General features: G+C 40.6%; 1 protein-coding gene and 1 long non-coding RNA gene across 5 annotated transcripts in view; one reads left to right on the plus strand and one right to left on the minus strand.

Moving 5' to 3' along the window:
* Positions 1-24,180, plus strand: part of ppp6r2a (protein phosphatase 6, regulatory subunit 2a) — a 49,382-nt gene that overhangs the window by 18,415 nt on the left and 6,787 nt on the right. For all 4 annotated transcript variants that reach the window (XR_015762230.1, XM_088003521.1, XM_088003520.1 and 1 more), the window contains 18 exons: positions 2,133-2,319; positions 2,412-2,549; positions 2,647-2,712; positions 2,816-2,928; positions 5,696-5,809; positions 11,006-11,132; positions 13,209-13,361; positions 13,502-13,717; positions 14,840-14,904; positions 14,994-15,109; positions 15,199-15,284; positions 16,612-16,680; positions 16,755-16,852; positions 17,051-17,108; positions 17,966-18,096; positions 18,176-18,300; positions 18,387-18,531; positions 18,718-18,800. Coding sequence is in view for 3 of the 4 variants with exons in the window: in XM_088003521.1 (XP_087859647.1) it covers positions 2,133-2,319; positions 2,412-2,549; positions 2,647-2,712; positions 2,816-2,928; positions 5,696-5,809; positions 11,006-11,132; positions 13,209-13,361; positions 13,502-13,717; positions 14,840-14,904; positions 14,994-15,109; positions 15,199-15,284; positions 16,612-16,680; positions 16,755-16,852; positions 17,051-17,108; positions 17,966-18,096; positions 18,176-18,300; positions 18,387-18,531; positions 18,718-18,800 (2,090 nt within the window). In the remaining variant the exon portion in view is untranslated. The remainder of the gene's footprint in view (positions 1-2,132; positions 2,320-2,411; positions 2,550-2,646; positions 2,713-2,815; positions 2,929-5,695; positions 5,810-11,005; positions 11,133-13,208; positions 13,362-13,501; positions 13,718-14,839; positions 14,905-14,993; positions 15,110-15,198; positions 15,285-16,611; positions 16,681-16,754; positions 16,853-17,050; positions 17,109-17,965; positions 18,097-18,175; positions 18,301-18,386; positions 18,532-18,717; positions 18,801-24,180) is intronic.
* On the minus strand, positions 20,775-21,771 carry LOC148152583 (uncharacterized). The gene is made up of 2 exons (XR_015762232.1): positions 21,559-21,771; positions 20,775-20,924 (listed from the first exon to the last, which is right to left on the minus strand). It is a non-coding gene; the product is annotated as an uncharacterized LOC148152583 (long non-coding RNA).

Genomic DNA, 24,180 nt, shown 5'->3' on the forward strand with positions numbered 1-24,180 from the left:
GGAACCCTCCATGCATGGTTAGCAGCTTCCGAGTCTTAACGTCCGTGGCCTTTATCTCTTCCATTGGCCAGCTAATTATTCCGGCAGGGTATCTGATTACTGGTAAGGCATAGCTGTTTATTGCACGGATCTTGTTCTTGCCATTGAGCTGGCTTCTCAGGACTTGCCTTATTCGTTGGAGGTATTTGGCTGTGGCTCCTTTCCATTTGCTTGTGGTATTCCCAGGTACTTGTACTTGTCGGGTTTTGCAGTCTTGGGCGACTGCCATTCAGGGTGCCATTCGCCTAGTCCCATTCTGTAGCAGCTGCTTCAGTTGAGCTGTCAGTCGTGACATGATCCATGCCAGTAGGATACAATTGAGCTATGCAGTGTGGGTCCCTAGGCAAGACCCTTGGAGCTATATAGCCTACCTCATACCATGAGAGACATTGATATGCATAACATGCCGGCTCAGACGTCGCCCGGCCAAACAAGGTCTGCGTCAGGTGCTGGGGAACCAGAGCACCTTGATGAAAAATGGGCTACTGGAACAAGACGGAAATGGGCGAGAGACGAAAACATGGATCTGTTGGAATGCTACTACTCAAGTAACCCTAGTCAGAGGGGCTACATGCAAAGACTGAGGGTGGAATGGTTACTTCGACACCCACAGTCTACAATGACTGCCAAACAACTAGTAGCTCAGTGTTCCAACATCCGCAAACGGCAACTGCTATCACAACTTGAGATTGACGAGATACAACACAAATGCTACGGCAAGAGGGAGGAGCCCGGATGTAAGGTCAGGGGGGAGTTAACTACAACTCCCCACCCCGAGACTGGGTATGCAGCCCCAGTAATGAACGAAATATCAAAGCTGAACGAGACAGCAACTGACCTGAGAGAAAGAATTGTGGCCCGAATGAACACCAGGCAACCCCGACGCCAATTACAACGGCTGAGTGAAGTACCATCAGAAAGTCTCATTGAAGATGTGAATGCAGCATTGAGAACAATCCCTACCAACACCATAACAGAAACCAATGAGCTGATATACAACTCAGCATCAGTGATCCTTGAAATGCTCGGCTATAAGAGCAACCATGAGACCCAATATCCATCATGGAAAAGACGGTTAGAGGCTAAGATCAAGATAACAAGGAGGGAAGTGAGCCAGCTGTCAGAGCTCCTAAGGGGTGCAATGAAAAGATCAGTACCCAAGAAGTACAGCCAGATGCCCATACCTGAAGCACTCGAAACTGCCAAACAAAGGCTCCAAGCCTTGGCCAGCCGCCTAAAGAGATACACAAGAGAGAATGAAGCCAGGAGGATTAACCGGCTCTTCTCCACCCAACCAGCTAAAGTGTACTCTCAATGGCAGGGTAATAACAACAGAGCAGACCCACCAAGGCTGGAGACTGAACAATACTGGAAAGGCATATGGGAAAGGGAGGCGTCCCACAACAGCAATGCACTCTTTCTTGGTCATTGTCCAAGAAAGAGTCTCGGGTATGAAAAACTGGACAGCACCAGTTTTTCATACCAGTTACTGTTGTAACTTGCCCCAGCCTGGATTCGAACCCCAGTCTCCCGGGTGGTAGACTGGTGTCTTACCCACTGTGCTATACAGTCAGCTATATGAATGAATGTGCTGGTCAACCCAGAAGCTGTGTGCAGGGAGTTTTCCAGAAATCAACATCATTGCCACAGTTTGGAGCGGGTCACACCCCAGACAGTTCTGACTGTTCCAGTAGACGAGCTAAAACCTACTCATGTTTGTCCATCCACTTATCATTGTCCCTGATCAGATCAATAACAATGGACTTAGTTAGCCAGAGCTGGTTAACTGCACTGTTCTTCAACTGAGGAGAAGAATAGTGCAGAGGACCCACCTCTGGTTGGCACGGGTGCTGGTCATCCATAAGCCTCTGTTCTTCAGACACTTGAAATTACTCTATGAGCAACTAATCTGTATAAAATGAATTTCCCTCTTTGAATGTCATTTCTGAAATCAGTTGACTTTTTTCTAAAAAGAAAAATCTCCTTATTTTTATGTAATATTTGATTTAATTTATTACAAGAAAATACTTCCATTCTGTTATGTTTTTGTTGTACAAACAAGTATTCTGACTGTCATAATTTTGTCTTGGAAGGTTTCCAAATATAGCTTGTGAACTCCTGACCTCAGATGTGTCCATTATAAATGATAAGCTCGGTGGGGATGAATCTCTCCTTGAGACGCTCTACAAATTCCTGGATAACGAGCCGCCTCTTAATCCTTTACTCGCCAGCTTCTTCAGTAAAACCATTGGCAATCTGATTGCCAGGAAAACAGAACAGGTTCATTAAAAAAAAATCTAAGAATTCAGCTTAGAATCGATTGTTTTGGTCACCACGAAAATTCTAATAAATTTCCATTATGTTTTTTTCAGGTTATTACATTTTTAAAGAAAAAGGAAGGCTTTATTGGTTTGGTGCTTAAACACATTGATGCCTCTGCCATGATGGACTTGCTTCTTCGCCTTATCAGTTGTGTGGAACCTGCACTTTTAAGGCAGGAAGTGCTTCATGTAAGTTACCAAAAAGTATTTGTTCTTTTCTCTTTTTAAACGCTTGCCATTTAAAAGTCTTCAGAACAATTTCTGAAAGCATTTTGTCCTTTTTCAGTGGCTAAATGAGGAAAAGCTGGTACAGAGACTCATAGAACTTATTCATACTGGCAATGATGAAGAAGTATGTCATCTCAGCTGGACCTACTCGGTTTTACTACCACTTAGTACTTTAGTATTAACTGAAACATTCCTCTCTGAAATGAATGAATTGTTTTTATTTTCAGAGACAATCAAATGCGTCCCAGACACTTTGTGATATCATCCGCCTTAGTCGTGATCAGGCCAATCAGATGCCTGATAATGTGGAGTGTGACCCACTATTGACTGTACTGGAGTCGTAAGTTTTGAATGACTGTTAGTTTCATAGAACAAAATCAACCATTGCAAGCACAAACAAACCAAAGTATGTCAATACTGATCTCCAGATATAAATTAAAAAGCCTGGGTATGATTATTCTCAGCAATCATAAGACATAAAAAAAATACTGGTAACATATCTCTCTGTGTGCCTTGAATCCTTTTTAGTGTCATTTTAAAAAGCTTGTTTACGGCAGGGGTGAAGGTAGGCAGGTACGGTCGGGTACTGTGTACCCTTAAAAGATTTAGCGGTACCTGCAAGAGAGAGGAGCGACTGTCTGCTGTAAAAGTGCACCCTTCAGCCGTGACTAATTAGTTTTTCAAGAACAATCTAAAACACGACTTGATCAGTTAATAAATAGATTTTTTTCCCCATTTCATATTATTTCTGAACTGTTCGTGCTTTACTAGAGCAGGGGTGCAATACATCGATTGCGGAAGGTTTTGAGTCTGTCATGATCCGTGTATTTCTGTTTAGTTATTTTGGAATTTTCTGTGTTAGTCCTGTTTCCCTGAGTCTCTGTGTTGTCCTGTCAGCCCTTGATTGTTCCCAGGTGTGTGTCGTTCCCTTGATTACCCCGTGTGTATTTAAGTCCACCTGTTGTCTCTGTCTCTTGTCGGGTCCTTGTCAAACATACATCATATGTCATTTGTCTGCCTGCCATCACAGTAGAACTGTAAAGTCCTGTGTTGGTTTAGCTCTCTTTTTGAGTCCTTAGTTTTTCAGTTGCTTCCGGTAATTAGCTGTGTGCTAACTCTCTGCCGTGCTGCCTGTTCTGGACTGTTGAGCTTTCTTCAATAAATCTATCATCATCTTTATCACAACCTGGGTCTCTGCGTCTCTCATCACCACCTCGCAACCACCACACCTGACAGAGTCGATCTCGGCGGTAGGTGACAAACTAAACGCCACCAGGATGCTGAGACCAGCACAATCTCCTCTGACTCGCTTATCAAAACGTTCGTAACTTTATTAAAGAACAACAAAAAAATAATCAACAAAACGTATTCAAATTAATGACCCAATAAAAATAATATTCTCTGTAATTATTGTTTCAACAAGGTGTGCAATGCTGTGCGTTTTGCTTCCATTACCTAAATAACTAGCAGAGCAGGAGTTTAAAATTAACTAACCAACAACCCCTGCATTCATGGAAGCACTTATTAATAATCGCAAAATAAATATCAAGCCTGAAAACCTGATATCATAACAGATTGAACGTTATGTTTTTAACGTAATCTTTGCTCCACTTGCGGGGGGAGAGGGGGGTCAGGCGGTTGCCACGGCAACGGGTGTGCTTCAATGACAAAGAGAGAGAGAGAGTAAAAAGGTGGTTTTGAGTTGATCACCTGTTCAGGTTGTTTTACCTTTGTTTACCTTTGCTGTGGCGCTTTACAGCCACTGAACGTTTCTGAACATTCAGTTCAGAAACGTCGAGTATATGTCGTCACAGACAAACGACGTATACTCGTTTGTCTGTGAGTATACGTCATTTACAACAAACATCAAACACGGTAAATATGTTTAAGTATTTAACAAACAAATGGCTTCTACTGTGATAATTATGTGAAATTAAAAATTAGTTGTCTAAAAAAATAGTTTGGTGCTCTCTGGCATCTTGCTTTGAGCTCGGAGTCTGAGAGGCTTTTCCTTTATCAAACTATTTTTTTTCCTCCCATTTAGTGGAAATATTAATGTTGATGAGACTTTCTCCAAAATAACAACTTTTTTCAGCCTTTACAGCTCCACTATTGAAAATGAGGCTCTAACATTCACAAATGACATTGAAATAAAATCCAGTCCAACATCTGGTTTGAGGTGATTCCTCTGGAACCTGTTGGAGGAAAATATCCCAAGTTCAGAAGATGAGCTTTAACCTAACAGAGCTCTGTGGTTCCTCCTATCAGTATGAGAGTCAGGGTGAGGAGGCGCCATGTTAGGAAGATGAACTGGAAGCTGCAGGATCTTCAGAACAAACAGGTGCTAGGCTACTGATTATCCCTCTGTCTGGACACAGGATCAATATAACCAGTTTAAAAGCTAAAATGAATGGTTATATGCCAGACATGGAAAACTGGGATCCACTCCATGCCATGATGTTCAGAATTTAGGTTTCATTGCATCTCAAGGTGTCAACATTGCAGCCAGTGGGCTGAGAGAAATTCAGCTTTATTTTGTAGCAATTCAAAAGCTACCCAGCTTTTATCGCTTCGCAAACACACACACACACACGTTTGTGTTGCTATCTTTGTGGGGACTTTCCATTGACTTCCATTAATTTCTACAGCCTAAACCTGACCTTTATCCTTTTCCTAACCCTAACCATCACATACCTAACCCTAACCAAAACTCAATTCATACCTTAGTCCTAACTCTGACCCCTGACCCAAAAACAGCGTTTCCCCTCGTGGGGACCAGGCTCCAGTCCCCACAACATAGTATATGTCAGGAAAATCGTCCCCACAAGGTATTACAAACAAACGCACACACACACACACATACACACGCGTCATAGTACCCCCAAGAACTTAAAACTACTTTCACCCCTGCTTTACGGTATACTTATAGCTACAGATGTAAAAGGAAGGGTAAAGTTAATTCTCTAAGTGAAGCCTGTTGAACAGTAGTTTTTCTTCAGATAATTCTTATGTATTTACATCAGAATAGTTCCTTATGCTACAGGAACCGATGAAAGACTTGTGCTGTATGCTTGCTTTTTTTTGCCTGCTATTTCCATGTTTTCCAGGCAGGAAACTGTAACAGGGCTTCTCAAGAATATGTTTGAGGGGGAGAAGAGTGAGGCCTCCATTGTTAATGGAACTCAAGTGCTACTTACCTTATTGGAGACCAGAAGGTCTGGGTGAGTACTACGTCCATTCCCATCAAGCAGCCATGAGATTATTATCCACCTCTTGTTTAGTGGTACCCTTTTTTGCTACCAAACCAGACTTGACCAGCTATGTCTTTGAAATTATGCTCTATTACTCAGCTGTCAGGATTAGATATTTTATCAGTTGAAAGTTAAAAGGAAGAGAATTATTTGTCCCCACATCTCGCACGTTGGATTACACGGCACAAAATTTAAAGTCCAGGTTAATGCCTTGAAGCTGCAATACATGTACTTTTAAAACTGCAAAATATAACTTTTATACAAATAAGATTTATTTATTACATATTTGTTAAAACTGTCACCATGTCATGACAGTGTAATATGAGATAGATAATTTGTGAAAAAAAAAAAATCGATCTCTGCCTTTTCCCAGTGCTACTATTGCTGTCTGCAGAAATATACCACTCCCTGTCAAAAACTACCAATCAGATCCAGAAGGAAGGCATTAGGGATGCCAACCTCCTTAATGTACGTGCTGCCCAATGTGCTAATGGCGGAGAAACATCTTACTGTTCCAGAAAAACTGTGCAGTGTGTACACAATCATGATTGACAGCACTAAGATCTGGGGTGGAAACTAGCACCAGCCCCACTGGCCAAATGTGGGTAAAAATATGAAGTGGCTTGTGAATTTGAGCTGTGCACCCACCACTGTGTCAGTTTGACAATTTGAACAGAAAAAAAACCCTGTGTTCAGTTTGAACTCCCATTCAGGGGAGGAGTGGCCGTCTGGCATTTAGACTGATACACATATATGGGGCCGCTCATGGCTGTCATATTTTAACAAAGAAGTATATTAAAATATATTTTTATCAACCACAACAGCCTGCTGGTTGATTTTATTGATGGACATTGGGCCTTACCCAGTGAAACCTCTCAGTCCTCCGTGGCCCGCCTCTCTCTTCTCTTCTTGCAAAGTTTTAGTTAACTAGACTTGGAGAGAAGTGAGCGAATTCCTGAGAACGTGGTGTTAAATGACCTGCAGATGACCTGATTCTAGACCAAGGGTGGGCAACTCCAGGCCTCGAGGGCCGGTCTCCTGCAACATTAAGATGTGTCTCAACTTCAGCACACCTGAGTCAAATAATGAGGTCATTAGCAGGACTCTGGAGAACCTGACTGCACTTTGGAGGTGATTCAGCTATTGGATTCAAGTGTGTTGGACCAGGGAGACATCTAAGAGTTGCAGGACACCGGCCCCCTAGGACCAGGATTGCCCACCCCTGTTCTAGACAGTCGGTAGGTAGATAGGTCAGTCAAACTTTATTAATAGATTACAAACCAGCATTCTGACAAGTATCCCAGCATGCACCGCGCGCTTCTTCTTCTACGGGCAAAAATGAAGTCAGCAGCTACTTACTGTAGTTGCTAGACCTGTTGTGGCTCAATATTGATCCATACATAAGGCGCACCAGATTATAAGGCGCACTGTCGGCTTTTGAGGAAATTGAAGGTTTTTAGGTGCGCCTTATAGTGCGGAAAATACGGCAAGTTAAATTAGTCTGTATTGGTTTAGTGTCAGTAAACCGGTTTTCTTAGAGTTAAGAATAAATCATGTTTAATATCATTTGTTTGTACTGATAGGGTTTGTAAATAAAAGAAAAAAGAAAAAAATAGTGGCTGGTGAAATATCTGAATAGCTGATAATTTTTTTTAAAAATTTTTTTATTTCCATTCTTGACTCAGACCCTCCTCCTGGCTCTGATTGGTTGTTTTTAGATGGCACTGGGAGAAGGCAGTGGAGCTTGATTTTTATTTTTTATTTTTTTTCTTCTTCACAGATTGTGTCTCATGCAATACTGTCATGATATAGTGATAGCTTGAACAAATATGTAAAAATATATTTTATAAGTTACATACTTGCAGTTTAAACTAATCGCACTGAAAGCAGGCACTACCATAAAGTACCTGTAGGAATCCACCAGGTTGTGCTGCTGCACCTTTTGTGTCATCTGTGTTTGGCGTTAAAGAGCCTGAACTCTTTTACACCAAACACAGAGAAGTGTTTGGCGTAACAATTAATAAAAGAAGTCAACTCACCAACAATACATCAGAGTTATACAGTGACATTGGTTTCAATTTGTTTTACTTTTGATATGTTGGTACACATTATTGTGAGCACGTGTGAATCACCAAAAGGAACAATGCATAAGTTCTTTTAATAAGATATTTTCTGAACTGGTAACTGGTGTTTGTCAAAGCAATTCCCAAATACATTCAAAGAGTCACTTTTTCCCAGAATCCTACATTTCACTATATGTTCTCCCAACTGAAGGAATGTAATGTGATGTGATAAAATGGTATATTTTTTTTCTGTTTCATTTTGATGACCAGTAAGTGTATGTGCATCTACTATTTTCCATTTATTGATTCCATCCCTCACTGGCTGAATATCCGGTGCACAACTCCTCTGTTGTATTTCAAGTTTACAAAAGAAATGAACTTCCATCAGACATTTAGAGCCAGTCACCTCTGCTAAACATCAGTGTTTTTACATGTTTTCCATTCAAATACAGAAAGCTGTTGAACTTATTTGCAATACTTCATTAAATGTAGTCTATGGGGGAATTTTTCTACCATAATTTGAGAGCACACATTTTCAGTCTGGATTACTTGTCTTTTGTTCTCAAAACTTTTAATACTTACATTTTCATTTTGAAAGCAGGATTAATGTCTGTCTTCTCAAAACTAGTAATGTTTGTTCTCCTGACGCTCTTGCAGAACTCTCTGTTCGCTTACAAAATATTTTCTGCTTGCTTTTGGAACAAAAAAATACACCGTCGCCTGGCAACCTCTCAGCCAGTAGAATGAAATTGTTGTACTGGGTGAGTTTGTTCTTTTTTGCGACCATGCCTGAGTGGCTACTAATGTTGTAATACTCGAGACTGGTCTCAAGACCACTTTCTGATGGTCTCGTCTCGGACTCGACCACATTTAGTCTCAGTCTTGTCTCAGTCTCTGGCGTTGAGGACTCGGGACTTTATTTCAAGATCGGTCAAGATCACAACTTTAAAATTATCACTATACGCATATTGTCCAGTTTATTTGTTAACATCTATGCAAAACATACCAATTAAAAACAAGCAATAACGTGACTTACTAATTGTGTTTCTGTTATCGCTGTCACACGTCGCTTCCCCCTTTCACTCACAGCCGGCGCTCCAAGACATGCGCAGATGTTGTCTCTGAGCAGCAGATGTCTGTCTAATCATCAGCGATAGAATCCTGCTATATAAATCATAAGATATGGCGATATGTAAATTCAGCAACGCTTTGCTTTTACAGATAGTGGGGACTACGTTTAACTTTTATCGTAACTTAGAAAAGAAGCTCAAAGAAAGGTAAGCTATGTAGTCGTGATGTTAACAAAGCTAGCTGTCCAGGGACAAATTGTATGAAAAAAAGCTGTCACTCACTGCACTGGTGTTGACTGACGTGTTGCATATATGGGACAATGCTGTGACCAAAGTCTGCAGTACAGTGATGTGACATTCCCAAATATCCAATTCTTCTGAACGGCTCTTTACTAAGAAGATAGGACTGGAGCCTCACTGAGAGTTGTTCTTTGTTCTTGTAGTGCTCTGTGTACACTGAAGTTATTATTTTATTTAATTATATACATTGATATTTATTTAATTAGTGAATGTATAAAACACAAGAACAGAAGAGCACACAGAGCATACTCATTGCTCTTTGATTGTTTTCGTCACGTGTCATGGTGGCAGATATTACAGCACTGTGCTGCCTGGCTTATTGCAGTGGGAAAGGGAGTGAGAACAGTCAGTGCCTTGTGCTTGGCTACTTCTTGCTTGTTACTCCTTGGTCAGTGTTCATAGTTGAGCATTGTTTGCCATTGGGGCATTGCCTTAATTGCTATTGCCTTAATGGTGTGGACAGTGGCGTTATCCTTTTAGAGATGGTACGAGACCTCCGGATTGTGGCACAGAGATGGAAGCAAAGCAGAATGAAGAAGAGTTTGAATTGATAATGATATTGGTTAAATTAGTTTCAGTTCAAAGTGTTTAATATCTAGGTGTTTTTATGGGAATGTGGATCTCGGATTAATTTAAGAAGCAATTTTTATCATATTTCACATTTTGTTATGTAGGGTGGTGGTCTTGTTTCTTGACTCGGTCTCTGTCTTGGTCTCGACTTGGTCTTGGACCCTAAAAGTCTTGGTCTTATCTCTGTCTCCATACACTGTGGTCTTGGTCTTGACTTGGTCTCGGGTTAGGTGGTCTTGACTGCAACACTAGTGGCTACTATCAATTGTAGCAACCTGCGCCAACCACTGGATGTAGGGAGAAACAAAGACCTCAGCTAGAAAGCTTTGTGTTACACTAAACATCTGCCAGCTTCTGATCACTTACAGCCTTCTGATCAACAGTGTTACAACATAGTCACAACATGATATCTATACAGATCTATATTTATCCACATATAAATATAGCGTATTTATATGTATTTATTTATATAGATATAAATATATTTATCTATTTTTATAGATAAATATATTTATCTATACTTAGATAAATATATTTATGTATATTCGATAAATATATTTATCTATTTAGATAAATAGGTATATCTTTAGATACATCTAAATATATATATTTAGATAGGTAGCTATCATGTCGTGACTATGTTGTAACACGGTTGCTCAGAAGGAAGTTAGTGATTAGAAACTAGCGGATGTTTTAGTGTAACACGGAGCAGAAAGCTGAGGTCGTTGTTTCCCCTACATCCAGTCGGTGGCGGAGGTTGCTATAATTGATAGTTGCCACACAAACGCACCCAGTACAACACTTTCATTCTATTGGCTGAGATGCTGCCAGATGATGGTGCAATTTTGTTCCAAACGCAAGCAGAGAATGTTTTGTAAGTGAGCAGAGTTCTGCTACAAGAGTGTGAGAAGAAAGGTTTGAGAACAGAGATTACAAGTTTTGAGAAGAAAGACATTTAATCCTGCTTTCAAACTGAAAATGTGTGCTCTTGAATTATGGCAGAAAAATTCCCTCATAGTAGTCCCAAACTTCTGCTTTCAGTATTTTCAGAGAACATTTTCTTCAAAGCCTTTTCAGAGAAACGAAAACAAGCCTGCTTTAATTTTAAATGCATGTGGTGACATTAATTGATTTTGTATTTCTTCTATTTTTGTTTCTTCAAGGTTGGAAGGGTTAATGGAACTGTATTCTCAGGGTTACGAAAGGTCTTACACTGTCAACAGCAGTATTTTAAATGCCATTGAGCCCCATTTAAAAGACTTCCAGCAGCTTCTTCTGGATCCCCCTAAGGTAAAGAGAACAATTACAGCTCCATCTGAAAAAAAAATTGGACTGTCATGAAACAGTTCAATATTTTTTCTTGTATTTCAGAACGTGAAATTCGTATCTTGTATAGACTCATTAAACGCAGAAGGAAATATTTCAGGCCTTTATGTCTTGGAATTGTAGATGATTATGGCTAGTAGACATTGAAAACCTAAACTTTGCTACCTTAGAGAATATAAATATTACATAGAGTCAGTAACAAAGATTTTTTTAATCAATAAATTCCATGTCATTGTTTGGAAGACTGGTGACTTCAGTTGTCCAATAGACAGTCATTGACTCCCTCCACAGAAGTGGGAATCCACAGCAGGTCCTTTTTAAAGATGCTGATTGTTTATAAAGTGCTTAATGGTTACACATTCTGAATCATTAAGCAGATCAATGGAAAATTGAGTTGAAGAAAATAGTATGGTAGAAAAAAAAGGATCAGCAGCACCACGGGTAACCACAGATATGCTGCAGTGTCAAGCAGAATTTATTTAATAATTGAAGTGGAGCTCCTCAAAGAGTGGCCCAAGATTGGAGTTAGAACATCAAGATGCACTACGTACACATGGGCTACGACTGTTGCATTCCTCATATCAAGCCAGTCCTGAACCAGAGACAAAGTCAGAAGCGTCTTACGTGGGCCAAGGAGACAAATAAATGGTCAGAACTGTGGACAAATGGTTCTGTTTTCACATGAAAGTCTCTTGAAGTTTATATTTAATTTGGAAATCTAGGTCCCAGAGACTGGAGGAAGAGTGTAGAGGACCAGAAACTAGGTTGCTGAAGTCCAGAATGAGGTTTCAATCAGTGATGGTTTGAGGCATCATGTCATCTGCTGGTTCTGGTCCACGGGGTTTGCTGAAGTCCATTAAATCATCTACCAGGAAATTTCTTAGTAAAGAATTTGTCATATTTCCTTCCTAGAGATGCTAATTTTATTTCCCAGTAGGACTTGGCACCAGCCCACACTGCCAAGTACTGCTGGAAAGCTGGTCCAATGATTATGGTGTTCCTGTTCATGACTTACCAACCCTAAATAAGTTGGTAATCTGTGGAGTATTGTCAAGAGAAGGATGAGAGACATCAGAACCAAGAAGGCAAATTACCTGACGGTGGTTACCAAAGCATCCTGGGCCATTACACCTCAGCAGATCTACAGGATGATCACCTTCATGCCATGCTGCATTGAAGAAGTAATTCATGCAAGAGGAATCCCAACCAAGGCTGCACAGTGGTGCAGTTGGTAGAGCTGTTGCCTTGCAGCAAGAAGGTTCTGGGTTCCATTCCCGGCCCCGGTCTTTCTGCATGGAGTTTGCATGTTCTCCCTGTGCATGTGTGGGTTTTCTCCGAGTACTCTGATTTCCTCCCACAGTCCAAAAACATGTGACTGTCAGGTTAATTGGCCTCTCCAAATTGCCCCTAGGTGTGAGTGTTTGTGTGCATGGTTGTGTGTCTCTGTGTTGCCCTGTGACAGACTGGCGACCTGTCCAGGGTGTACCCTGCCTCTCGCCCGGAATGTTAGCTGGAGATAGGCACCAGCAACCCTCCCGACCCCACTAAGGGACAAGGGTGTAAAGAAAATGGCTGGATGGAATCCCAACCAAGTATTAATAACGTAGAAACCTGATGTTCATGTTCTTGATTTTCTGAGATTCTGAATTTTATAGTAATAAAAAATACATTAAATAGATGCTTGAAATTTTTGCACTCCGTGAATGAATCTATACGAGTTTCACATTCTAAAATGGGCGACAAAAATATTGAACTTTTTCAGGACAATCTAAGGTTTTTAGATGTATTTGTAGACACAAGCACATTAAGCTCCAGCCAGTCAAGCTGAATATCAATGTTTTTACAGGTTATGCCTTAAATACGTTGGTCTGCCAAACTTGGTAGCAACATTTAACTAAAGGAATCGCAGACAACTATTTCAATCTTTCTTTAGTCTACGGCCTATCAGCTGCACTAAGACTGTTGCACAATTTTAGTCTAGATTGAAACAAATAAGTATCCTTTATAAGTTTAAACCAGTTTTGATTTTTGTCTCCACAGAAAAGTGCAATATTGATGACTGTTGGCATTCTGGAGCAGCCCCTGGGGAATGCCCGCCTTCATGTGGCCCGGCTGGTGGCTGCCCTGCTGCAGACCAGTGCACCCAGCATCTGTCAAGAGCTCTGCAATCTTGCCACTATGGACCTACTACTGGTAGGCCACACTTTACACTGCAACTTTTCATGATAAATGAAATGCCTTAGCACTGGTCATTTCCAGTAGTTAATGCTTAGCTGTCTGCACTTTTTGATCATGTAGCAGATTAACTTGGATGGTTTTTGCTTCTTGGATAGGATCTGTTCTTCAAATATACCTGGAATAACTTTTTGCACCTTCAAGTGGAGCTGTGTGTGGCAGCCATTCTGAACCATCCTTCATCAGAGGAGCGGCCTGGCCTGGGCCTACAGAACCATGACGGGGATCCATCGGCATCCAGCGCTGAGGGGGAGGTAGAGCAGAAGGACACAAGTGACCCAGAAAACTCTGTCCATAATCCCCTTGTGACACATGTAAGTGACATAAAATGGGCTAAAATCCAAGATTTGTTAGTTCTGTCTAGGGATGGATAAAAATATTGATTCATCAATGCAATGCTATTAATTTTGCTCCAATTCAACACTGATTTGGGAAACCCTGTGAATCTATTAGATCCCCTGCCCTGTGGGTTTGCGGGATGGTGAGCAACACTTTAGTGAGCCATACAGACTGTCCTGGGATGTTTGACATTTCATAGTTGAGCGCACCACTTGCTACGTTTCCCACACTTCCTGACAGTGGAATAAATTCTAGCAGAAAGTGATGAGTTAACTTAGCACCTAGCGCCATGTCTTTGCTGCTAGTCATCCATAGTAGACCTGCCAGTGTGGCACAGAAGTGACTGTCATTACAACTGCCTGCTGCTGATATGCTCAGTGTCATTTCTAAAACAGTTTGCAAAGTTGTCATCTTCTTTTTGAGTTTGACGGTGGGTAAAACGGCTATTTGGTGTCCATTACCACTACCTACAGGTGAAGAGTGTGGGCCAGAATGTCAGTATTGCTCAAATATGGTTAACGGTGAATTAGGTACTTCTACATTCTAACTTTTATATTTCAAATTTAGCATAAGTATTATTTTACTACTCTTTTGTTTTTAGATATTTACTGCTCAAAAATGTTAATGTACACTGTTTAAGTAATGTATACACCATGGCTATTCTTATGGGCAGGAAATGGTCGTCTTAAAATAGGCTTTCCAAAGTCTCTCTCTCTCTCTCTCACTCTCTCTCTCTCTCTCTCTCTCTCTCTCTATATATATATATATATATATATATATATATATATATATATATATATAAATTTTACTGTATTCCTTATTTTTATTTGAAAATTGTATTATTTCTATTTTCATATGTTGTGCTATTTGCTTTATTGCCTAGGTGTTATAGACATTAACACCTAGCTAAATCTGGTGTATTTATGACAATATCATACTTTCATTAATAGGCACTGTTCCATTTAAATAAAATTTATTTAAGTCAATATTTAAATCAATATCTAATCTCAATCAAATCAAATTGTGAAGTTCATAACAATATCCAGTCCTGCTTCTGTCCCCACAGGATAATTTTTGTGTTTGTGTTTGACCCTCAGCTTTTCCAGAAGTGTCAGCTTGTTCAGAGGATCCTGAATGCCTGGGAGGAGAATGATCAAATACAGTGAGAAACTTTTATTTATCCTTAAGATATTTAACTTGGGATAAATATGTAGAGTTGTATTACATTCCTTATGTTTATGTCACTGTTAGGGCTGAGGGTGGCACAAGAAGAGGCAACATGGGTCATCTGACCAGGATAGCCAACATGGTGGTCCAAAACCTGGAAAAGGGACCAGTACAGGCCCAAATCACAGACCTTATCAAAGGTGAAGCTTCTACCATCCAATGAGTTGTCATTCTAGATGAAACGTTTATCAAAAATAAACATCTGTATATGGGTTGATTTTTACCTCAGAGCTGCCAGAAGACTGCAGGGGTCGCTGGGAGAGCTTCGTTGATGAAACCCTCAGAGAAACCAACAGAAAGAATACAGTAGAGCTGGTGAGTCATCTTTCAAATGAACACACTTTTTTCCCATTTCAATAAAATACTTTGAATAGGCCCTCATTACTCCCTCTCTTCTGTTCTTTAAGCCCTTTCTGGTTGACTTTAGTTGTGATAACAGCAGCGATAGACCATGCAGTCCAACAGAGAGTCCAGATGAGCAGTAACAAGCTTTTCAACTACTGGAATCACTATTGAAAGAAAAAGTACTTAATAACCCACAAGATGAATAAAAATATATCCCACCTGTGTGACTAATTATTAATTACAAAGAATATGGATGGGTTTTGCCAGAGAATCCACTTGGCAGCTTGCGTTCACACAGACCCAGCTGAAGGTATTTGCCCTGCAAGAAGTTTACCATTCAGTTTAAGTGGATAGATTTCCTAACATAATGTTAAATGTTCTGTATTTGATTAGTGCAGAGTATTTTCATTGCTTCACTTAGATTTGCTTAAGCTATGCTAGGTTTTTTTCCACTGCAGTAACCTTTTCCAGGACCCATTATAGTTTTCTGGAGCAGTTTTTTCTGTTTAGTATTTATTACTGGTTAAATAACATGAGCAATTTGTTTCAGCCCCCCTCTTTCTGGTCAACCTCATTGAAAGTATTTAATTAGAGGAAGCACAGACTTCTGCTTATGCCAATCCCTGCTTATGGAGACGGAATGTTTAACATTGTCTTCAAAGCAGTTTTTTTTTTCAATTGACTCGTGAAGTTAAATAATTTTTCAATGTTTATTCGAATTCAAAAATGCTTCCTTGATCTCAAAGAATAATTAAATAAAGGTTAATATAATATGTTGTAAAATACAAATTGGAGCAATGACAGTTCCCTGGCATTGGTGATCATTGACCAGTTCTAAAGTTGAATGGAGCAGACAGGCTTCTATGAGACCCATCTACAGACTCTTATTGTTAAAGATGTATGATTGTTACAAACTTGCTCTGTAAAGCAATTTTAATTCAGTTTTAGAGCTTAACCTCTATACAAATTGCCAGTGTTTGGCATGGCAGTCTATGGCTTTTAAGTCATAACCACAATCAGATAGTGTGCTCCTAAATGCACACTAAACTGTATGATTTTACAGTTTTTAGTGGCATTTTTGGCTCAGTTTTTTGCGGAGAGCAGAGAGCCACCCCATGTTGCAGCAACACCACTAGAAGAGAAGCCACTCAGTGGCAGGGAATGTAAAGCCACACAAGAAACGACCAAGGCACATAAAACGGTTCAGGGAAAAAAGTCTAGGAATTAAACTCAAGAATCCATAGCGACCGTTTTTTGGCTTAAGATGAGGCCACTGAGCTTGTGCTCTGTTCTGCAGGTAAGCACCCACAATATCCACTCATCCAGTGAAGATGACGACTTCCCCAATGATATGTCTTTGCAACAGGTAGGAAAATCTTGTAAAACATCGCAATAATAAAACACTATTTGGTGAAATCACATATTCGCTATTCTCTGCAGACCTTCTCGGACTATCAGATCCAACAGATGACTGCCAACTTTGCGGACCAGTTTGGGTTCCACGATGAGGAGTTCAGTGAGCATGATGAAAATATCAAGTAAGGCACATTCAAACTTTATCACAGGAGATCTCAGATCTACTGACTGCCCTTGTGGACTTCTGTGAATCATCAGAACCGATGTCAGATTCTGAGTCATTTCAGTCCGTAGCATTGTGGTCAGTTGTTTTAGCAATGCTGCTCCTGTTATTATTTGCTACTTGATACTGATGTAAAAATTCTCTTTCCTTCTTACAGCTCTGCCTTTGACAGAATTACTGAAATAAATTTCTCTCTAGATGCTGATGATAATGGTGTAAGTTTTTTTTTTATTCACAATGTTGTTTGTCACACTTGTATATTTCAGATTATCCAACAAAAGTTTAAGATAACTTGAGTAAAAACAGTTTTCAAAGAATGATTTCATTAAGAGAAGAAAGCTGTCCAACCTGACCTGGCCCTATGTGAAAAAGTAATTGTTTCCTAAACCTAATAACTAGTTTGTGCCAAACTCACTAACAACTACCGTCAAGAGTTTGAGATAACTGCCACTGAATCTTTAACGTCACCCCAACATCACCAGGAATTTAGGCCAAACTGTACGATTCTATGACTGTTTTGAAGTTATAATGTGCAATAATCTGTGCCATGCATATGGTGATGACAACCACACCATGAATGTGTGACTGACTTTATACATTTCTGTGTGTATAACACCGCCCCCACCAGGACGTTGAGATGTTTCCCCAATAACAAATCCTGTATCACCAGTGACCTGAAGGAAAAAAAGAGTCTTCCGAGATGGACACAAGGAATTGTTTAGAATATACACTAGAATAATTCCCTTAAGCAACTTAAAGTCAAAATTAGAGACAGAAAGAAGGTGCACAGGAAGAAGCTGGAAAGAAAGATCAATCAGAACAATATCAGGGAAGAAGTCACCCCAGGCTGCGAAGTGAACGAGAATCAGACAAAAAACTGATCTGTAGAATATCTGTATTTGAAGTACTTTTAACTGCAAATTAAAAAGGAAATTTCAAACTTAGCTGAAAACAAAAAGGTTGAGAACAGTGAATTTTAAAGTTTTTGTGATAAAATAAATCTATTTATAGTTGATTATCCAACAAATATGAGGTCTGATCATACTGTTGTACTGTTGCTTTTTTCCCTCAGGCCAATGCAGCTGCTTTCGAAGCCTGCTGTAATGAGAGGATACGTCAGTTTGATGATGCTGAAGAGGAGGAAGAGGACATCTGGGAGGATAAGGAAATCAACTATGCAACACAAGCTAAATCCCGAACAAGGTGGAGCTAGTCATTTTCACACTCCAGGTTTTATGTTGCCCACAGATGGTTGATGACCTTCATTTACTCCATGTTTCAGGTTTGGGGTGTCTCAGACTTCAGAAGGAGGCTCCAGGGGCAGCATAGAAAATGGAGGACAGGAGCAGGGCTGTGAGTTGCAATCAGATGAGGAAGAAGATACAAAGCAAAGCACATCAGATACAGGTATAACAGAATACACCAACTCTCTCCAGAACACAGTTAGAAGTTTCCTATCAATTCAAATTGTTCTTTTTCTGTTTCTTCCACAGGTCCAGGCTGGACGGCAAATTTCAGGGATTCTGGAGGGACTGGTCTATCCCAAGTGCCAACAGGGTGGGAGAGTTCAGGCAGGGGTGAAGCACAAACACAAGTAACAGGCTGGGCCAACTTTATTGAGTTCCAGCCTTTCACCAGGTGAGAAATTGATCATCGACATAAAGTAGAACATGTTTTATTTCTCTTACTAATTTAATATAAAGCCAGGAGGTTTTTAGCAAGACCCAGACCAAACTTTATATCTACAATGAAGAAGTCAGTAATTACTCTTTATATTGACACAATTCATTGTAATGTATGATTCTTTGTTTTTGATTTCACCAGTACTGAGACTGGTCCAAGATGCAGCTCTCCTGTAGACAGCGGTGATATTGAGAAACAAGCCAAACAGAACCATGAGCAGGAGGGTGAGCATCTGGACCTTCACTTGTTGTTTCCATCTTCAAATTTCCCTTTTATTTGTTTTCATACTGTCACCAATATTCATATTTTCTGACAGATGGTTTGGGTTTCCTTAAACCACAGTCACCAGAAAACAGAAATAATATATATATTTTTAAAATATATTTGGTAACACTTTATTTGAAGGGGTATGCATAAGACTGACATGACACTAGGGCTGTTGTAAACGAATATTTTAGTAATCGAGTAATCTATCAATTATTCTTACGATTAATCGAGTAATCGGATAAAAAAAAATTATAAAATGAAATATTGGTAAATCTGGCATAATACCGGTGTTACTATCAGATATCAATATCAGTCCAATTTTTCATATTTGAGCATCCCTAACAGTTGCTTTTTTGTAGTTTAGAAAACTAACCTGTAACAATAATAGCTCACTTTCTAAGTTAACCAGAAGAAAAGTTATAGAAAAATCTGAAATTATATTGAATTTAATAACAAAGAGGCAGGCTCACAAATATGCTTATAAAAATGTCTACAATCCAGCTTTTAGTTTATGTATTCATCTTCAGTGAGTTTAATAGATTAATTAAACTCACCTTGCCACCTAACCTGTCACGCTTTGGGTTTGAAAATACGGGAAATGCCGCCTGGAGTGGGAGGAGAGGGCGAATGAACGAACGTAAGATGGGGTGGAGGGGAGGAAATAGACCAGCGGACTGACGAACCGTTAGACCGGGGGACGAACACGGGGGGAAGCAATACGGGATATTTACGACACCTTCACTGGTCACACTCAGAAACTCATCTACCAGCCATGTAGGATGCGCTCCGCCACCCGTTTCTTCAGACCGGGATATGAAATTTATTGTGCGGTTCGTCGGTAAAGCTACATTTACACGGTAAGCATCAGCTACTCCAGCCGCCCGCCCTGTTAAGTCTATCCGCTCACCTCAGCGCTCTTCCCGCCGTTCGCTTTCAACCAGCAGCCCCGGAGGAGAAATGCTGCCGTACTCCAGGCATTCCCCCAGTCATTTTAAGGATGCTTATTGGTTCCCCAAAAACGATAAAAAGTCGGGCATTACCATCAATCAATAAAATCCCCACGGGCCAATCTTGAAGATTGGACTTTATGCCGCTGAGACTTAGCTTTTGTCAACAACTCAGAGGCGGAAGTGAGAGCTCCGCGCAACGCAAATGAAGTCCCGGCCGGAACACGGTGCGCTAACTAATAAAACATAAATTAAAGCTCCGCGGAGCCTCAAGCGGCCCTCGCAGCCAAGCGCCGCTCAGGCCTAGCCACCGCGGATGTTCCAGCACCGCCTCCCCTCAGCACCACCTCCCCCCGCCACCGCCTCCCCTCAGCACCACCTCCCCCCGCCACCGCCTCCCCTCAGCACCACCTGCCCCCAGCCACCGCCTCCCCTCAGCACCACCTGCCCCCAGCCACTGCCTCCCCTCAGCACCACCCACCCCACAGCCACCGCCTCCCCTCAGCACCACCTCCCCCCAGCCACTGCCTCCCCTCAGCACCACCTCCACCCAGCCACCGCCTCCACCCAGCCACCGCCTTGCTCTCACGGAGCTGCCGAACCCACCCTTAAGATAGTCACTCTGTATGTTTGACATTGCTCCCAGAAAATGCACAACAATCTGGTGCAGAATGGCTGATATCGCATGGAGACACAGCTGTTTGATTAACCTGGTTGTGCAGTGGAGTCAAATTACAATGTAATGCTTTTGGGCTCTGTAGAGGTTCTCCAGAGTCACCGGTATAGCAAGACATCCAGCAGAAAAAATGGCTACTTTCTCTACAACGTTAAGTGTCAATATCATATAATGTAATGTAATTTTCACTTTGTCTATAGCTCTTCACATTTTGGGAGGATGGTATTAGGACCTTGATGCCACATAAACTACAGAAATGTGTGGAGTGAGCATAAATAAAGAGACTTTGTTCACTGAGACACAACAACTTTTATTTTTTGTTTGTTTCTCTCAACTCTCCCTGGAGCTCTGCCATCTCTGCTGGTAGCTCCTTCCTCTTGAAGGAGATCCAGATTTTGTTCTGATGCTTCTCCTTTTCATTCACCATCATGTCAGCTATGTTGCTCTTCTTCTGTTCCCTGGGAAAATTAATCAGATGTTATAGCTTATAGCACATAAATGTAGATAAATAACACAGAGTTACTAATGTGGAAGTTACATACACATAAGGAATGATTTAAAACAGACATATAACAATAGATATATATATTTAATGTTCAAACACTATTTTTTACCATCCAGACTTACACAATGATAAATAACTGGAATAGTTGTGTACAAAATGTAATTACTTGTATGTTTTAGACATATGCAGACTTACAGCCATTGGTAAAACAACACTATCGTTTTCTTCAGGTTTATTGCTCATTCTACATTTAATAATTCATACCAATTTGACTAGAGAACTCATATCTAGACATTTTACAATAGGGTGTCATATAACATGTTTTATTATCTCACGTGGGAAACTCGGATGCAACAGCAAAATGAGAAACAAGCATGTAGATTCACGCAAAGATAAACAAATGACGGTAAAATGCTGTACAATATTGAGTTATTTATAACTAATGTGCAACTGTCTTCAGAAAATGGGCATGTTATGTTTGAGCAATAAAAATAAACAGACTTTGTGTTTTAAATGTCTTCCATGACTGTATGTATGCAACCTTAAATGTAGTAAAAAACAGACAGATACATCTCCAAACTACTCACCTGGCTGGGAGCAGCAGCGGATTTAGCTGTTTCTGAGTAGGTGTTTACGTGGTGTTGCCTTGTATTGCTTTGATCCAAAATGGCTGACTTCCTGTAGGGTTTGGAGCATGGTACCAAGAGACTTTTTTGTACATCCTGATGAGATACACATGTGTACCAAGTTTCATAATTCTAGGTTTAACCATGGCTTGGGGGTGATCATGTTTTTGGTGACTATTTTCAGTTCACAAAGACAAAGTTTGACGCTTAGCCACGCCCACATGCTTTGATGTACGACAATTATGTTGATAAATTTCCACCTTTTATGTTTCACCTCTATGCTCAGTGAGTTTGAAGTCTGTATCTGAAAAGGTGTGGGAGGAGAAAAATCAGATGTGACATCTATGAAATAGGGGAAATTACCGCTTTGATCCAAAATGGCCGACTTCCTGTTGGGTTTGGACAATGGCTGCAAGAGACTTTTTTGTACATCCTGACAGGATACACATGTGTACCAAGTTTCATAATTCTAGGTTAAAGCATGGCTTGGGGCTGATCAAGATTTGGGTGAGAAGTGTCATTTCACAAAGCCAAAGTTTGACCCTTAGCCACGCCCACATGCTTTGATGTACAAGAATTCTTTTGATAAATATCCACCTTTAATGTTTCACCTTTATGCTCAGTGAGTTTGAAGTCTGTATCTCAAAAGGTGTGGGAGGAGAAAAATCAGATGTGACATCTATGAAATAGGGCAAATTACCGCTTTGATCCAAAATGGCCGACTTCCTGTTGGGTTTGGACCATGGTTCCAAGAGACTTTTTTGTACATCCTGAAAAGATACACATGTGTACCAAGTTTCATAATTCTGAGATAAAGTATGGCTAGGGGCTGATCATGTTTTGGTGAAAAGTGTCATTTCACAAAGCCAAAGTTTGACACATAGCCACGCCCACATGCTTTGATCTACGAGAATTTCTTTGATAACTTTTCACCTTTGATGTCTCAAGTCTCTGCTGAGTGAGTTTGAGGTCTATATCTCAAAAGGTGTGGGACTAGTTCAATCAGATGTGACGTCTATGAAATAGAGGAAATTGCGGCTTTGATCCAAAATGGCCGACTTCCTGTTGGGTTTGGACCAGGGCTCCAAGAGACTTTTTTGTACATCCTGATGAGATACACATGTGTACCAAGTTTCATAATTCTGAGATAAAGCATGGCTTGGGGCTGATCATTTAAAACATGCTAGAGGGCGCTGTTGAGACATTAGGCCACGCCCACCAAATATTGCACTGGATTCATGTCCGGGGTTGGACAAAGATCCATCCAAGTGAGTTTGGTGCAGCTGGACCCAGAATTGTGGAATTCAGAGCCAAAAGTATGGGCACTTTCTGACGGGTCACTTCGCCACGCTGCCACACCCACCTGCTACATCCTAGCCAGATGGGGTTGGAATCCAATACACACCCACATGTCTTCTGTCTCTGGACACAGTTTCATGTTGATTAGGTCAAAGGGGTCAGATAGCCACCAATCACAGTAAAACATGACACTTCCTGTTCTAAGGGGGCGTGGCTTAAGAAATCTCAAAATTTCACTATACCATCTTGTAGAGCACCCAATGATGATCAAACACAGAAAGTTTGGTGCCTCTCTGACTTTTTGTGTAGGAGATATAAAAGTTTTATATTTCTTGGTGAGTCGGTGAACTTTGACCCCAGGTAACCCCCCTTCAGGAAGGTCGAAAACGCAAACATTTGATAACTTTGGATCGGGCATGCCTTATGAACCAACAGACCAAGTTTGAAGCCGATCCATCAAAATCCCTAGGACAAGTTCGATCAAATGCGAACCCTGTAAACGACCAAAATGGGCTCAAATTCACAACTTCAATCCAAAATGGCCGACTTCCTGTCATACTTGCACTATGACATTAATTGTAAATTCTGAGCATCTTGGGGAGCTCTACCAGTGTCCCAAATTTCAAGTCTCTACGATAAACTAAGTTAATAGGAAAGGGTCTTTTGAAAAATTCTAGGGGGCGCCGTTGAGCCATTTTTTTTGCGATTTTTGCGTCGACCTTATCAGACGTAAATTTTTCGCAGACTTGATGCGACTGCCAAGTTTGGTGAGTTTTCACATATGTTAAAGCCCCCAAAAAGCCAATTCATTTGACGGAAGCCGGAATAATCAACATTTGAAAAACAATAGGCCTTCGCAGCGCTTAGCTGCTCGGGCCTAATAATAATAAACAGTACAGTTTCAATAGGCTCTCGCAGCGCTAATAATAAACAGTACAGTTTCAATAGGCTCTCGCAGCGCTTAGCTGCTCGGGCCTAATAATAACAAACATTAGAAAAACAATAGGCCTTCGCAGCGCTTAGCTGCTCGGGCCTAATTAACGAAGCTTCGAGGCAGGTAAATTTTCCTCGAGGAATTTTAGTAATCGAGGTACTCGAATCATTCGAGGAATCGTTTCAGCCCTACATGACACTGTCATGAACATAGTCATAGTCATAGAAGTCTTTATGAATGTTTATGACAGTTGTCACGAAGTGTCATTCAGTAAATAATGACACTTTTAATGCAAAGTTGCATTGAAAGTCCATTAAAAATGCCAACTTTGCATTAAATTGTCATAATTT

Source organism: Poecilia mexicana, unplaced genomic scaffold, assembly GCF_051168715.1.
Source record: "Poecilia mexicana isolate PSO_F unplaced genomic scaffold, ASM5116871v1 scaffold_23, whole genome shotgun sequence".
Lineage (NCBI taxonomy): Eukaryota > Metazoa > Chordata > Actinopteri > Cyprinodontiformes > Poeciliidae > Poecilia > Poecilia mexicana.